The sequence below is a fragment of the Abramis brama genome (genome assembly GCF_963993115.1).
Source record: "Abramis brama genome assembly, chromosome: 1".
NCBI lineage: Eukaryota > Metazoa > Chordata > Actinopteri > Cypriniformes > Leuciscidae > Abramis > Abramis brama.
Genome location: NC_139963.1, coordinates 53743770 through 53762210, shown reverse-complemented (window position 1 = coordinate 53762210; position 18441 = coordinate 53743770). Strand labels below are relative to the sequence as shown.

Sequence of the window (18441 nt, the reverse complement as noted above, 5' to 3'; positions counted from 1 at the left end):
GAAAAAATGATATATTGATTATCATATGTTACTTCAAATGTTTCCATTCGTTATGACGTTATGAAATGAGATTGGAGTAAAAACATGAAGCAAATGTTTGGCGTGTTTTGCTTTTCAAACGCACAGTGCGAGTGACTCAAACTCAGCGTGTGCAGAGAACATTTACTGAAGCGGTCGAGCCGCTCCAAACTATGAAACATTATTGTTACCATATTATACATATCTACATTTGAGCAGATACACACAAACACAGTAACAGTAAACACGGATCTAATCATTATAATATTCACCATATTAGTGTAAACATTCATACTAGCCTACTTTTATATCATGCTGTGTTTTATTATCGAACATGTATATAAATTTAGCATTGAAAGTTTGCCTACCTGTCTATAGTTCATATTTCAACGTTTTTGTCTATTTCATACATTTTAGTCTGGCACCAGTTTAATTAGTTGCTACAATGTGAAGTTTATGCAACAATAACACGCTTACTATTATGATTGCTGTTATATGTCCGTTGTAATTCATGTCAAATACTCAAACCTGATTTTTTTTTTAATTGTCAGAATCTATCATACATGATGAATAATATTTTTTTTAAAAACGTGATGACAAACATCACAAACATGATGAGGCTACCTAATAATTTAGGCTATAATTTTATCAATAAATAATTCAACAATAACATAATTGTATATAAGCTATACAGTTTATTAATATGTAATGTAATTTTATGATGAAATTATGATGAATAATGATGAAAACAAAGTGGGTTGAATTCAAGCAGCTCTAAAAGAAATGTAGAATTTTTATCTGAAGCGAAAGGGGGCGCCGACACTGCCAACTCTGTGCTTAATGTGCTGTTACACTGCAAATCAACTTCAACAGCTTCATCAAGAAGACTGACATCCTTTTTTCATTTTTCTAACACTGTTCATTCTGAATAGAGTTTCATGCTTTGTAAATTATGCACATAAATCCCAGTTTGCCTTGTCTAGGTATTTACTGTAAAGTAAAGTGTCAGATGATATTATTTTATATTTACAGTAATCTACATGATTCAACAGTATGGTCATTGTCTTGTCAGCAGTCACAATATAGACATGTTTAAATGTAAAATTGTATTCAACAACATGTGCTAAATTCCTGTGGGATTTTTCATTTGATTATTCTTTCAGCTACCAATAAATATGCTAAGCTCCATTTTCACCTTTCTGGGTCACATTATCAGAAGTCAGAAATGTAATATGTGTGAGTGTATTTGTGATGGAGTGTCCAGCATACCTGTTGACTTTGTCCAGACATTGCTTAAAATCGAGTAATGTTGACGAATCAATGACAGTGTCTGTTTCTTCCAGTGATCTGATTTTTCATTCTGTCGCATCCAATCCGTTTTTGGTGAAGCTTTCATTGTGTTGATGTCAAAGTATATAAACTGAATGTCATTGAGCAGACCAACAGCAGTAAAGCCGTCATTGTCTCCAGAGACAGATGTGCAGAAATATTTCAGAGAGTTTTTTCCTGTGGGCAGAGATGATGCAAACAAGGAGATCAGAAATTAGCCATCTTAAATGTCATATTTATCTTATATTTAATACTGTGATAACACCCACAGATTGACTAATGATGGTTATCTACAACATACTATATTGCTGTATGCAATGGGGGAGGGTGGTTATCAGCAGAAGCTTTACTGTTTATAGGGGCTTTCGCAACAGGTAGTTCTAGGAACTTAGTTCTAGGTACTAGCCACCAGGGTGGTTCCCAGAGAAATAATGGTTCCCCTAGGAATGTTTTCCTGGTTGCATTTGCACCGCCAGTAGGAACTCTGAAGTAACGTAAGCAGCGCTTGTTATTGTGACTTTTATTTTGACTGCGCAGCGGACCTTTATTTTGAAGCGGCTGAGAACGCCAGAGCCTGAGAACGCCAGAGCCTGAGCACACAGTGCTTGCATTCTCCATGTTCATTAGTTTACGATCTGTCTAAGAGTCCTGTCTAACACGTTATTAGATATAACTGTTATGCACAGAAAGTAGACAGCATATGAAAAGGTATTAGCGTATACCATGTGGTTGATGTCCAGTGTTGCTAGCTAAGCAGAAATTCATAATCATGCTTCGCTTGGTCCCCTCAAAGTTGCGTTGGATTTTCTCCACAGTGTAAAGGTTAAGAGGCCCATTTATCACTGTTTTCCATGTTCGTAGACTTAGTTTCTGGATTAAATATATATAGAGGCTATAATCTGTGTGTTTACACAGCTTTTTTTTAAATGGCGGGTGCTGGTGTTTCATGTGCGTTCAGCCAATCAGCGTACATTAAAGTAGGAGCTAAATTAGTTCTTCCAAAAGGAGTTCCTAGACATCATTCCTAGATCCTGCGGTGCAAATACGCTGAAAAAAAGGGTACTTCCACTAATAGTTCTAGGAACAATGAAAAGGTTCCTCCGGTGCAAAAGCAAGAAGCCCAGAGCTGAAGACAAAACACCCCAAGCTGAGGACACGTTTTGGTAAAGTTTTTTTTTTTTTTCACTTGGGAACAGATGCTGTAAGGGCAGAATTTCCAAAGACAACTTTTGCCTACAGTACAAATGTAATAATGAGCAATTTGCAAATAAAATTAATTTGTAAAATATTTAAGAACAGTAATTTATTTTTGTTTAATCCTCTATTGACCTGTTATGATTAAATGTACAACATGATAAACTGTATTTTAGTTCTACTTGTAGAGTATAAAAATACTATAAATAAAAGATTACCGTATTTTTCGGACTATAAGTCGCTCTGGAGTATAAGTCGCATCAGTCAAAAAATGCGTCATGAAGAGGAAAAAAACATATATAAGTCGCACTGGACTATAAGTCGCATTTATTTAGAAATTTATTTCACAAAATCCAAGACCAAGAACAGACAGGAAAGGCAAGTTATTCAACTACGTTACACAGTAGCACACAGAACAACAGGCTGAGTAGGTGTCCGGTATGTTAACGCAACACATTAACAGTTATTCAGCTACACAATAGCATAAAGAACATATACCTGGGAGGCTAAATAGGCTAAATTAACATAAGCCAGCGAGTCCAACAAGCAAGTTACCAGTAAACAAGTTCACCAAGCCCCCGCGATCTCATTCCACATCATTGAATTAATTGAATTTTCTTCATCCTTGGGTGTGGCTTCTGAACAACTCCGCCATAGAGCGCCCTCTCGCGGCTGTAGACGGTAATGTTTTCATCTCAGTCTGAATTAATTTTGATATATAAGTCGCACCTGACTATAAGTCGCAGGACCAGTCAAACTATGAAAAAAAGTGCGACTTATAGTCCTAAAAACACGGTAACAGATAATGTGTTGCAAAATGAGTAGAACAAAAAAATAAATAAAAAATAAAATAAAAATCACAATCATGAAGTAAGTTTTATAATTTATGACCTTTACCTTTTCAATAATTTAACCACACTTTGAAATCAGGTATTGTTTAATTCAATTAGGGGCAGCACGATCCGCCTTTTTTGCCTCTGAAACAGATTCCAATACCTGGGATTCAGTATTGGCCGATACCGAGTACTGATCCAATACAAAAATAATTATAAAAAAATAAAAACCCAGTGCTGAATTCCTAATAAACTGCATCTTTATGCCTCACTGTTGGGAAGAGACTGTGATAATTCTTTTGTGAAAAGCATCAGGCTTGACTTAAACATTATTTTCCTAACTTTGTAAAACATAATATAAACAAAAATTTTGTGAATTATTTATTAAATAATTGTGCACCAGTACAGCAACTGTAAATAAACCAATAGCTTCACTACTTAGGTAGACATTAAAAATAAGCAGGAGTCAGGCTAACTCCTTCATTCATAGTCTTGTGTAGCCAGAAGCAGACGGTCATGTAGTATGACTCACATTCATGAAAAACAATATATGTAAACTATACAATTAAAAGACAATTCTTTTTAACTTTTAAGCACAGCTTTTTAATGAAGCAGCTACATATGATATATAGGACAGAGCAAGAAAGGCTATCAAATAAACTGTCATTGCGCAAAAGTATTGTAATATGAAAGGCTCCAATACAGAGAGACACGAAGCGCTTATGCGCATCCTGTGTGCAGAATTATGCACTTGAAGCAACATATTGATGAGTAGTGTAATATAAATATATGCAATAGTTTATTGAGCCTTGTATTTTAACAGTTTTTTTTTTTAGTTATGTGCGCGTGAAGAACAATTATAGTACTCTTTTCTCTACACTAGTGTTGTGATCTAACAGATACCCGGGCCGGGAGAAAGTAACATGTGAAACTCCTTTATCTACAGATCAAGTATAATAATAGGAACATTGAATCATCTTGGACAGAGTTTCATCCTACCGAGCATGATGCGCTGTTTGAATGCTGACTGGAGAATGACTGACAGCGGCAGCAGAGGGAAGCACTTACGTGAACTTGAATCTAACGACTTAAATATCCAACTGTACCTTACATTAAACTAAGGAATTGTTCAGAAAACTTGGAATATAGTTCACAAAAACATTATGGTGCTTTATAATTAGGTTTGGGAATCTTAAGAAATTTTCCAATTCCGGTTCCACCCAACGATTCCGGTTTCGGTTCCGGTTCCCATTCAATAAAAATTATTAAAACAAGTAATAAAAATAAGGAAAAAAAATGCACAATACTCAACTCAAACAATCCTTTTTGTGTTTATTTCTTATACTTGTCAAATGAGTTTAACCGACTGGTAATGTCAACAAATTCAACATATTATTTAGCATTTTTTTTTTGCCAAAAATAATTAATTTTTCTGAAGGAAAATCAACATTTCTGCATTCTCTAGGACAGTGGTTCTCAAACCTGTCCTGGCGTACCCCCAACACTGCACGTTTTCTTTGTCGCCCTAATCAAACACACCTGATTCAACTCATCAGCTCATTATAACATGGGTGAATGAGCTGATGAGTTGAATCAGGTGTGTTTTATTAGGGAGACAAAGAAAACGTGCAGTGTTGGGGGTACGCCAGGACAGGTTTGAGAACCACTGCTCTAGGAGAATTTGAGACCTCTCCTAGCTTACTGATCTGGAGAATACTCTCTCAGAAGGGGTAGATCAAGACATCAGTGTTTACACTCGAACTATAAACTTTTATCTCAATACTTCTGTGATCATTTAAATATATTTGTAACACAGAAATATCAGTACTGTGTGGTCGAAAAGACTGTGAAAGTAAAGCTGTTTCATACCTATACACTCACCTAAAGGATTATTAGGAACACCTGTTCAGTTTCTCATTAATGCAATTATCTAATCAACCAATCACATGGCAGTTGCTTTAATGCATTTAGGGATGTGGTCCTGGTCAAGACAATCTCCAGAACTCCAAACTGAATGTCAGAATGGGAAAGAAAGGTGATTTAAGCAATTTTGAGCGTGGCATGGTTGTTGGTGCCAGACGGGCCAGTCTGAGTATTTCACAATCTGCTCAGTTACTGGGATTTTCACGCACAACCATTTCTAGGGTTTACAAAGAATTCTGTGAAAAGGGAAAAACATCCAGTATGCGGCAGTCCTGTGGGTGAAAATGCCTTGTTGATGCTAGAGGTCAGAGGAGAATGGGCCGACTGATTCAAGCTGATAGAAGAGCAACTTTGACTGAAATAACCACTTGTTACAACCGAGGTATGCAGCAAAGCATTTGTGAAGCCACAACACGCACAACCTTGAGGCGGATGGGCTACAACAGCAGAAGACCCCACCGGGTACCACTCATCTCCACTACAAATAGGAAAAAGAGGCTACAATTTGCACAAGCTCACCAAAATTGGACAGTTGAAGACTGGAAAAATGTTGCCTGGTCTGATGAGTCTCGATTTATGTTGAGACATTTAGATGGTAGAGTCAGAATTTGGCGTAAACAGAATGAGAACATGGATGCAGTGCAGGCTGAACACTGTGCAGGCTGGTGGTGGTGGTGGTGTAATGGTGTGGGGGATGTTTTCTTGGCACACTTTAGGCCCCTTAGTGCCAATTGGGCATTGTTTAAATGCCACGGCCTACCTGAGCATTGTTTCTGACCATGTCCATCCCTTTATGACCACCATGTACCCATCCTCTGATGGCTACTTCCAGCAGGATAATGCACCATGTCACAAAGCTCGAATCATTTCAAATTGGTTTCTTGAACATGACAATGAGTTCACTGTACTAAAATGGCCCCCACAGTCACCAGATCTCAACCCAATAGAGCATCTTTGGGATTTGGTGGAACGGGAGCTTCATGCCCTGGATGTGCATCCCACAAATCTCCATCAACTGCAAGATGCTATCCTATCAATATGGGCCAACATTTCTAAAGAATCCTTTCAGCACCTTGTTGAATCAATGCCACGTAGAATTAAAGAACTCCGGTCAATTTTAACATTGAGCTCATTTTTTTGAACATTTGGAGTGCTGTCAGTACAGAGAACAACGACAAAAATCGGTGTTGCTTACACCGTGTTATCCTCTTTTTAAAATTTGCACCCTGTTGACTTCAATGGGGCAAGTTTTAAACCTGCTTTTAGCCTCTTAACATCCTTGATGTGTCATTACAAGTGCACAGGTCATGTGAGTGATTCCTTCGGAGTGAACGCGGGTGAATCTGACTGCAGTAGATGTGAAAGATATGAGGGTCAATGACGTGACGCTTAAATTTTCTGTCCGATTGCATTTTTTCAGGCAAAAATGGGTTTAAATGCATAAAAAGATACTGTATATTTATAGTACCTCTCCCATGTATGTACTCACTTTAACTTTTAAAAAACCTTTACTTATTTGTTAATTTTTTTGTTATTTAAAGTGTCAAAACATCATGTGGTGCGACCGTCCGGCCATAACTTCTGTTTTGAAAACATCTTTGAAATTACTCTGAATTTATTCAAATTTATTTTCTGCACTATTTGGCATGATTTCCAAAATGTTTTGTAATCCTTTAAAAAAATTCAAAGCATTTGTATTTATATTTCCATCATAATATACAAACAAACTTTGTCCGATGATGTCCATTTTATGAAATATCATGTGGTGCGACCATCAAGGAACTACCATTTTGGGACTTTTATGTTGAAAACTATTCAAACACAGGAAGTTACATCATAAACCAATTTACCAAGGACCCATGGAAGCAGCAAGCAGGTTTGTAATTATCTCAAATTGGGAAAAAAATAAACCTTTATAATGGTTGGTATGTAGTTGCCACATTTGGATGTCATGTGGTATAAAAAAATTAATATTAAAGTTATTTCTACAAATATATATTTTTATTATAAATGTCATAGTGACCTTTTTTGGCAAGCTAGCTTGTTTTGTTTAGGTGGCCAATTCTGTGCCTGTAAATTATGACTGAATTTGAAAATATCATGTGGTGCGACCAAATATCATGTGGTGCGACCACTGCAGACTGTTTTCCATGATAGATATATGTCCTAGATTGGCAGTTTTATGCTTTTATATTCAATTGATGGTTTATATAAAAAAAGTACTTTACTTTAGTATCATTTGGAATAGATTTTTATGCAATTTGGGATATTTTTTATAGATTTCAGACAGTTTGTGTTTACTCTTTGTACAATATGAGAAAAATGCAACAAAAAAAATTAGAGCATGTAATTTCAGTTTAGTAATAATGCATTTATTAGTAGTGTATTTATTATTGCCTATTTATTTATTTAAAACTATTTTAATCTATTTTACCAGATGCCACTGCCAAGCGAAAAAATTCTGACCCTGCAGCAAGAGCGGAGTACCTTGATAGGAGAAGAGTGAAACATTATTACAGTTTAAAATATCTGTTTTCTATGTGAATATATAGTAAACTGTAATTTATTCCTATGATCAAAGCTGAATTTTCAGCATCGTTAATCCAGTCTTCAGTGTCACATGATCCTTCAGAAATAATTATAATATGTAACCCCACAAAACCACTCAATGGGTCAATGTCACATGGGTACATTTTTTGAAATTGAGATTTATACATCATATGAAAGCTGAATAAATAAGCTTTCTATTGATGTATGATTTGTTAAGACAGAACAATATTTGGCCGATACAACTGAAAATCTGGAATCTGAGGGTGCTACAAAATCGAAACATTGAGAAAATCGCCTTTAAAGTTATCCATTTATGTTTGCGATATTGCTATATTCACTCACAAAAAGAAATGTTTATAAATTTATGGTAGGATATTTATAAAATATAAAACATGATCTTTATTTAATATCCTAATGATTTTTTGGAATAAAAGAAAAATCGATAATTTTGACCCATACAATATATTGCTACAAATACCCCGTGCGACTTGTGACTGGTTTTGTGATCCAGGGTCACTAATGATTTGCTGCTCAAGAAACATTTCTGATTATTATCAATGTTCATTTTTTTTTGTTGGAAACTGTGATACATTTTATATGTCAGGATTATTTGATGAATAAAAAGTTCAAAAGAACAGCATTTATTTGAAATAGAATCTTTCGGAACATTATAGCCTGCGCCTGAATGTGACACTGAATGTGTCCTTGATTAATAAAGTATTAATTACTTAAAAACTATTGACCCCAAATGTTACCTGTATACAATACTTTTATGAAATAATTTATATCTATAACATTATTATTTGTTAGAAAGAAATTCTAAGTCAAGTTAAATTAAATGGTGTACTTGTGTTTGTGAAGAGATTTTTTTTATAAAAGTGAGTTTATAAAATGTTTATGTTCAGGAAAATTCTGTGAAATTTGTATAAAATCTGGTTTAAATCAATTTTTTTGTATAAAATGTATTGTTCATTGATCTCTTTAAATAGATTTTTAACTATATAAGGTTTTCGTGTCATTTGGAGCGACCACTTATGTGGTGCGACCAATAAAAGCTATCACTGTATTAAATTTAAAATAAAATATCTTATTTCTGTGGCTGAAATATGAATCACTGATACAGTATGCTTTAGTAAATTATATTTTTAAAACATTTCTATCAGTTTTATGTGATTTACAGGAAAAATAAGTCTGTTAACTGCATTTTAGAAGGCGACTGAAATTGCAAAACAAAAATATGAGATCATTACAGGGCTCCAGACTAACTTTTTTCACCTCCGTCCTGGAACCGTCCTGAAAAACTATTTGAACCGTCCTAAAGTGAATGTCAACCGTCCCAAAATAAACATGTTGTTTCTGTACTTTGTTATTATCATCTATAGTTGTTAGCTGTTAGTCACATAATAAAAACACCATTATGATATATGATATATATTATTATATTTATTTAGCTCCATTCAAAGTAGTTATCTGTAAACAGGTAAAAAACATATTTAATAAAAAATAACAGGAGTTAAATGCTTTTTTGTATTCATGCAGAACGAATTTTTTTTCCCCTTTTTTTTTTTTTACATAATACGAAAATTAAGAGAAAAATACATTCAGCTGAAAACGTTTTTGAGTTGGTTGGATTAAAAAAATAAATAAATACTGGTGACTAGCCTACATATCTCAAAAATATCATCATTCTTAATTCTTTCAAGCAGCAGACATATTTATTTGTATGAATTAAATATAATGAATCCTTATTAAAGCTATTAGCGAGCAGTGAATGCTTTTCTTTTTTTCTTTTGTTGCTTGATCAATATTAAGGACACAGACCGCATTAGGTTTATTACCCACTGTCACTTTAGGGCAATTCCACGCAAAACTGTCACATCCATAACGCCAACACAATGCCATGGTATTTAGTTGGCGTTATGGATGTGACAGTTTTGCGTGGAATTGCCCTTAAAGACATCGGATCATGTCCAATGACATAACAATGTTATGTTGTGTGTATTTGTCCATTCAGACACGAAAGAGAGCTCAATTCAGTACTCGCGCGCTGTATATAGGTATCTGTGCATGGCTGCACGCTTCGGGTCGGGTGTGTGCGCACAAAAAACCGTACCGAATAGAGCTCTTTTTTTGCGTCGTCACTCTTATTCAGATCTATATGTCTGCTCTACTCATTCTCCCAGACGTTTACATTTTTAACGTTTTATGAGACATGCAGCGCATGTCAACCCGTGTGCCCCTGGGTAGATCAGCACGTTACAGTACAAATGTGCGCAACTACTACAAACGCAGGACATCAGTTCTGACTGGATCGCTTCCCTAATCGTCACTATCTAACATTTTTGTCTAGTTTTTATTCGTTGACGAAAATGTCAATCGATTTTCGTCATAGTTTTTATCATTCAAAACTAGTTTTTATTTAGTTATCGTCTCGTTTTCGTCTGTGAAAATAAGCCATGTGATAGATGTACCGCGAAACAAGTCTCCGGGTGAGTAGCCGGCCAGTGATAGTACGTTATAGGCTAGTAACAGCATGAGAAGACGCGCTCCGTTGTAATCAGCGCTTGGTCGGTTAATTTTGGCATTTTCTAAGCAAGTTACCCTAATAGGCTAGTAATTACGGAAGAGGATTAGGGCCAGGCAATAATAAAAAAATAAAACCATCTCGAGATTAAAGTCATTATAATGCGAGATTAAACTCGTTAAATTTCGAGAAAAAAAGTCGAAATACAATCTTGAGAATAAACTCATTAAATATTGAGAATAAAGTCGTTGTGTTTCGAGAAAAAACTCGTTAAATTTCGAGAAAAAAGTCGAAATACAATCTTGAGAATAAACTCAAGATTGTATTTCGAGAATAAAGTCGTTGTGTTTCGAGAAAAAAACTCGTTAAATTTCGAGAAAAAAACTCGAAATACAATCTTGAGAATAAACTCATTAAATTTCGAGAATAAAGTCGTTGTGTTTCGAGAAAAAAACTTGTTAAATTTCGAAAAAAAAAGTCGAAGTAATTGTGAGAATAAACTCGTTAAATTTCGAGAATAAAGTCGTTGTGTTTCGAGAAAAAAAGTCGAAACGAAATGTAGAGAATAACGCATTTGATCAGTGTTCATTGCATATACTGATAGAGGACATGGCAGAGTTAGATCACTTAGTCAATCTATATTTTTGACTTTCTTTCAGTAACAAAGAATAGAACATTAGGTCCAGGTCGGCTAGGTGTTTTTAGAAGAAAACATCAGTCCAATTTGCGCGATGTACTCGCTTTTGTCCAACATGAAATTCATCGAGGTTTCGTGGTTTCCCAGGATACTATAAGACGCATTATTTAATTTAAGGGGCGGCAGTGGCTCAGTGGTTCATGTAGATTGTCTACAAACCGGAAGGTTGGTGGTTCAATCCCCGGTTCCACCTGACCAAGTGTCGAGGTGTCCTTGAGCAAGACACCTAACCCCAGCTGCTCCCGACGAGCTGGATCGCCTTGCATGGCTGACACCGCCGTCGGTGTATGAATGAATGAGTGAGTGAATGGGTGAATGTGAGGCAATGTTGTAAAGCGCTTTGGTGGCCATTGGGTCTGTGAAAGCGCTATATAAATGCAGTCCATTTACCATTTACCATAAATGCAGTCCATTTACCATTTACCATTTGTTGATCCTCAAGGTGTGGAATTTCGACGAAGGAGACGCTTGAGAAGACGGCACTTGCGCTGGCCCAAATACACTCTGGCATATGGACAGCTATGATAAATTAAAACCGTACAGCATTGCTATTTATGGCTGTATAGATGGTTACAGTCGTTACCAACACACAACCAACAACGATTAATAATGCGTCTTATATCCTGCAACCACGAAACCTCGATGAGGTTGATATGCAATGAATGCGTTATTTCATTTCGACTTTTTTTCTCGAAACACAATGACTTTATTCTCGATTTTATGAGTTTTATGATTTTACGAATTTAATGAGTTTATTCTCAAGATTGTATTTCGAGTTTTTTTTCTGGAAATTTAACGAGTTTTTTCTCGCAACACAACGAATTTATTCTCGATATTTAATGAGTTTATTCTCGAGATTGTATTTCGACATTTTTTCTCGAAATTTAACGAGTTTTTTCTCGAAACACAACGACTTTATTCTCAATATTGTATTTCGACTTTTTTTCTCGAAATTTAACGAGTTTAATCTCGCATTATAATGACTTTAATCTCGAGATGGTTTTATTTTTTTATTATTGCCTGGCCCTAATCCTCTTCCGTAAGTAATAAATGAACACACATACAAAAATGTCTTTCGTCCTGTAGGCGTCCTGGAGAATATTTCTGTTCGTCCTAAACACATTTTCTATCGTCCCCAGGACGATAGGACGCCGTTAGTCTCGAGCCCTGGATCATTATATATATAAAAACTCAAAAGAAATGCAAATACTCTGTTTTTAAACACTTTAATTACTGAGAACATGTACAAAAAAAAATACATTTATGTTAAGGAAATTAATTAATTTTAAGATAAATCACGGTCGCCCCACATGATATTTTTTAAGCCTATGGACAATTCATCTAGATGAAAAAACACTAAAATCACTTAATTTAAATTTTTTATTTGAATTTATATGTACACAACATTCTTAATGATTGAACAATTGCAATATATATTGTTAATTTTCGTATTTTAAAATTGGCCTGTTGAAAATCCTTATACGTCATTGACCCATGAATAAAAATTATGTTTATTCAGCCAGCGCTCATACTTGTATTTACATCCTGTTTTCGGTCGAAGTCCACAATAGTCGATTGTCGAGTTCACGCGCGTGATCATAGGTACTAAACCTATGCGCGTGAACTCGACAATTGATTACTATGGACTTTGACCGAAAACAGGATGTAAATACAGGTATGAGCGCTGGCTGAATAAACATAATTTTTATTCATATCGTTCACATCTACTGCAGTCAGATTCACCCGCGTTCACTTCGAAGGAATCACTCACATGACCTGTGCACTTGTAATGACACATCAAGGATGTTAAGAGGGTGAAAGCAGGTTTAAAACTTGCCCCATTGAAGTCAACAGGGTGCAAATTTTAAAAAGAGGATAACACGGTGTAGGCAACACCGATTTTTGTCGTTGTTCTCTGTACTGACAGCACTCCAAATGTACAAAAAAATGAGCTCAATGTTAAAATTGACCGGAGTTCTCCTTTAAGGCAGTTCTGAAGGCGAAAGGGGGTCAAACACAGTATTGGTATGGTGTTCCTAATAATCCTTTAGGTGAGTGTATATTGACAACTGCTCTCTCTGTGTCAGCGACAATGCAAACAGATTTGAATGTTCCGGTGTTTTGTCATATAGGAATAAGATCGCATGGGTGTTTGAATCGAAATTTGAGATCTTTTAAAAAATTAATCATGCAGCTCCACTGTCCTCAAAAATTACACAAAAAGTTGTCAAATAGCCTAAATTCAGAAACGTTAACTGCATAAAATTTACAACATAAAATGTATTAAAATACAGTAGTCAACATTTGAAGTGGATCAAAAAAGTTAATCGAAGTTGTCCTAAGACAAGAACGGGTATTGTTCAAAATTCATGTATAACTTTGATGAAAGGTTTTGATCCACTTCAAATGCTGACTACTGTAATTTCAGTTCATGCCTCACATTTAAATCCGCAGCGTAATGCGAGACCGTCAAACCAACAAATCATTTAATTGTTTTACATCAGGAGCAGTTGTGCAGTACTTTCAGAGTTGAAGCGCGGAGACAATCGACAGAGAAATATTACGGATGGTTTTATTCCATCCGCACGTAGGGATGAAACTTATATATATTTTGTTGGTACGATTGTAGTCTGAGGAATAATCACGGTTTCACGATTATCACAATTATTATATACTCTTTAGATTTTAGTACAATAAGTGTTATTTATTGCTGCCTTTTGAAACAGAAATAACACAGTAACCAAATAGTACAGCACAAAATAAAAATAAAGACAAAAGTCCATCTCTCACTTTGGAATTAAAGAAAGTTTACATCTGCTCTGTAAACATCATAAATGTCAATATTAGGGGAATAAACTGAACTGGAATTGTTATCAACTGTCATTCATCCGTATTCATTTTAATAATATTTTTAATAACCCATTTAATTTTACATGTGGGCTGTGGCCTGAGAAAATCATGTCTATTATTTTGGTTTGTTTGTTTGAAGTTTTAGTAAAAATCAATAAAATGTGCCAAAATCTTAGACCCCAATGATCTTTAAAACTTGGTTTTAAGAGGCTGTACGAAAATTTTGCTACACAGTAAATTCCCCGGTGTTAAATTAACACCACTGGGAACCACCAGCAGGCTGTTAAAAGTAACAATGAAGCAGTGTTAGATTTAATTAGATAATTAAGTGATTAACTGAGTGATGATTGTTTGATTATTGAAGACACCTGCTGATAACATGCAGAATCACTGAAGAAAAGAGAAACACAAGAACTACAACTGACTTCCAGACACAGCCTTAGATGAAATCAACTGAAAATACATGAACTCTCTCTTATTACAAACCAGTTTGACCTTATTTCTGTCATTCATCTACAGAAGTTCTTTTTGAGAATGAACAAAGTTTTAGATGATGATGTTTTATTGAATATGTTTGGTCACCATTATTGTGATCAGTATTTCCTTTAGTTGGGTGGTTTGACTTTATATTTTATGATGTTAGTTGTTGTCTTTGTAACAGTGTTTACAAAAACACACAATTTGTTGCAAAGTAAACCATAAACAAAGATGATCAGGTGATATATATTTCATCATCATAAAGAAAACGTTGACAAATGTCAACTGACCAAAAGAGGTTACTAGTTATTAATAGATTTGTACCATCAATACTTTTTTTTTGCCACAGATCAAACATTCTGAATTTTAATTTCTATATATATTGCAAGAAAAGACAATGTAGAGACACACACACACACACACACGCACACTAACATCGAGAATCAGCTTATGAATCTCAACAATGGTGACATTAGTTTTATAATATGGTGGCTCCCAGCATGCATTGCTGCATGAAGCATGTCACCATTTCACCATTTGAAGTTCAGTTCATAGTTCATACTTAAACATTTTGAACTAAGTTCACAGTTCCAAAAATGAACTAGTTCATAGTTCTTTTTTTCCATATGTTGCTACAAGCTTTTTTTTTTTTTTTTTTTTTAATATTTCCACTGCCCATATAGAACCACAGACAGCAATGATTAAAAACGTGCAGCTTGAATGGTCTTTTTTAATGAGGAATTATTAAAAGAAAAACAGCACAGTAGTCCTTAAGGTGCAAATGTTTTTCAATTTTAATAATTTTCCATTTCAGTACATACAAAAAGGAATACTGGAATCCTGGAAAAATATACCAGGCAGGTTCAACGAGTGCGGATTTTCTTTTCCTTTCAAAGTTTGCACAGAAATGTAAGATTTTTCCCAATCCTCACCAACCTTGTCATAAAACTCGTTTAAATGATCATACGACGCCTCCTTGCTGCTTTGTCGCCTACATGCTGCTTTTTGTTTTGATTACGCATGCGGCGGTGCGACACTGGTGGCTGGTGTTGCCAGATTAGGTGTTTTTTCCGCTACATATCAAGGCCTGTTTACGGTGTGTTTTAGCCGGGTTTTCGCCTGGAAGGCTCTACAGAAATCTGGCATCCTATTGAATAAAGTTAAACTGAGAGAGCGTGCCGTTCACACACAGGCACCAGAATGAACGAGTTCACAGTAACGTTCATCAGGCAGTATTACGGTACGTTCAGTTCACAGTCGCCCAAAATATGAACGAGTTCATGAACTATCGTTCAATGAACGCGTTCAGGCACAACAGTGACCATTGTTGAGATTCATATGCTAATTCTTGATGTCTGTGTGTCTAAAATAATTTATTATTTCATCCCCACAATGTATTTTAAATATCACAATTCAGAATGTCTGACCTGTGGCAAGAAATTGTCATTGGTGAAAATAATCTATTAATAACAAATAACCATTTTTGGTCAGTGATGAGATTAGTGAATCATTCTACTTCATGATAGTTAAAACTATATCACCTGATCCTCTTTGTTTCTAGGGTGTAGCAAGCTTTTCAAAAGTGTGGGGGATGGATGTGGTTTGTTTATTAACAATAAAAACGTACGTGGTTACTAACGTAACCTCAGTTCTCTCTAGAAGAGGGAACGAGTACTGTGTAATATCTTACGCTATGGGGAAATCTCTTTTCCGCGAGATACTGAAGCCAAAAATTATCCTTAATTTTGGAATAATGTAAAACGCGTTGCGGCAGCATGCAGACATAGGCGAGACAGCTCGCGCGCCTATTGACTGCCCTGCGGCAACTGCAGCAGCCTATCGAAAGGCCCCATCGTGACGCCAGCTCCAATGGGGACGCTTCGCGCCCACTGCGTCACATCCCGCCGAAACGGGCGTGGCCTTGGGCTATAAATATAGCTTCGACAGGCTGGTTTAGCTGGTTTTTCATCGCCGGAGCGAACCAGAGCGTGTTGCAGGCACGGCAAAGATACGCAGTACTCGTTCCCTCTTCTAGAGAGAACCAAGGTTACGTTAGTAACCGAGTACGTTCTCTTACGAGAGGTTCTCTCGTACTGCGTAATATCTTACGCTATGGGGAACACAGTGTAAAACGCTGTGCATGCTGAGATCCAATACCAAATACCCAAGGGCAAGTGCCTGGGGCTCATATAGTAGATGATCATCAGGAACTCACAGAGAGTCCAGGAAGAGGGGCTAGAATAGCATCATTCCTGTAATAAACAGCATCCTATAAGGAGAAATTATGCTGATAGTGTTCCACACAGCCAAGGCAATCCCACTAGCCCAAGCCCACGACGGGGCCATGCCTCTTGTGGAGTGCGCTCTGACACCTAACGGGCACTGCAAGCCCTTTGAGGCGTAAGCCAGCGCTATAGCATCAACTATCCATCTGGATAGGCTCTGTTTCAACACGGCTAGTCCCTTAGAACGTCCGTTGAACGAGACAAAGAGCTGCTCTGTCTGTCTGAAGACAGACGAGCGAGACACATAAGCCCTTAATGCCCTGACCGGGCAAAGGAAGCTGGCGTCCTTCTCCTCGTTAGAGACCGGCAGGGCCGACAGGGAAATCACCTGAGACCTGAACGGTGTGTTGAGGGATTTAGGAACGTACCCGTGCCTCGGTTTGACTTTCGAGTCATTGGCCCAAACTCCATACATGTCGCGCTCACTGAGAGCGCTTGTAAGTTCCCTATACGCTTTACTGAAGCGAGAGCCAGGAGAAACACTGTCTTGAAAGACAAGTGTTTGATATCTATTGATTGGACTGGCTTGAATGGGGCACCTTTCATGGCCTTCAAGACCGTAGAAAGGTCCCATATGGGAACTGAGGGAGGTCTGGGAGGATTTAACCTCTTAGCTCCTCTAAGGAAGCGAATGACCAGATCGTTCCTTACAAGTGACTGGCCAAGCGTTGGTTCAGTGAACGCTGCTATAGCCGCCACGTAAACCTTGAGCGTGGATGGGGTTCTGCCCTTGTCCAGTAGCTCTTGCAGGAAGGAGAGAACCTCCGTCACCCCACAATTTGGGGGTGATATGCCACGGGCTGTGCACCAGCTAGAGAACACAGACCATTTTGAGGAATAGAGCCGTCTCGTAGAGGGGGCCCTAGCCTGCGTGATCGCTTTAACACTCCCTCCGGGAGGTCAGCGGGTACCCGTTGATGGCCCACGCAGGCAGGGACCAAAGCTCCGGGAGAGGATGCCAGATCGAGCCCTTGGCTTGAGAGAGGAGGTCCCTTCTCACTGGTATCGGCCATGGTGCAGTGCTTGTCAGCTGCATCAGAACTGGGAACCAAGCCTGGTTCTTCCAGAACGGAGCAACTAGTAGCACTGAGCATCCGTTTTCCCTGATCCGCTCTAATACCTGAGGTAGGAGCGCGATGGGGGGAAAAGCATAGAGCGGGCAGCGGGGCCAGACGTGGGACAGCGCATCCTTGCTCTTGGAGAAAAATCTCGGACAGTGAGTGTTTTCTTGAGACGCAAACAGGTCTATATCCGCTCTGCCGAATGTCTTCCACAGCAGCTGGACTGTCTGCGGGTGTAGAGACCATTCTCCTGCTGGAACATTGTTCCTGGACAGTCTGTCTGGTCCCACATTCAGGTGGCCAGGCACGTGTGCTGCTCTCAGCGAGCGCAGATTGTGCTGAGCCCAGACCAAGAGGCGCTCCGTCAGCCTGTAAAGGTTTCGGGACCTGAAACCTCCTTGGCGATTTATATAGGCCCCCACTGACACGTTGTCCGAACGGACCAAGACGTGGTGTCCTTTTATCTGGGGACAAAAAACGCCTCAGCGCGTTGTCGACTGCCATAATTTCCAAGTAGTTTAAGTGTAGAAGCTTTTCCTGTTCTGACCACTAGCCGAAGAATGGTCTGCCCTCGAGCAGTGCTCCCCATCCCGAGGTGGAGGCGTCCGTAGACACCACCTTCACACTCGAGGAAGTCCCCAGGCTTACACCTGATTGGTACCAGTCGATCGCTCTCCAAGGTTTCAGAGCTGAGACGCAC

General features: G+C 37.6%; 2 protein-coding genes across 5 annotated transcripts in view; both read right to left on the bottom strand.

The window, feature by feature from the left end:
- The window catches only part of LOC311081665 (uncharacterized protein), a gene marked incomplete at its 3' end in the record, with an annotated part of 465213 nt that overhangs the window by 335713 nt on the left and 111059 nt on the right, over positions 1-18441 (bottom strand). The gene's annotated exons all lie outside the window — the stretch shown is intronic.
- The window catches only part of LOC311087853 (major histocompatibility complex class I-related gene protein-like), a 50056-nt gene that overhangs the window by 20649 nt on the left and 10966 nt on the right, over positions 1-18441 (bottom strand). For all 4 annotated transcript variants that reach the window (XM_084121326.1, XM_084121324.1, XM_084121325.1 and 1 more), the window contains exon 2: positions 1288-1524. In XM_084121326.1, coding sequence (XP_083977452.1) covers positions 1288-1524 — 237 coding nt within the window. The remainder of the gene's footprint in view (positions 1-1287; positions 1525-18441) is intronic.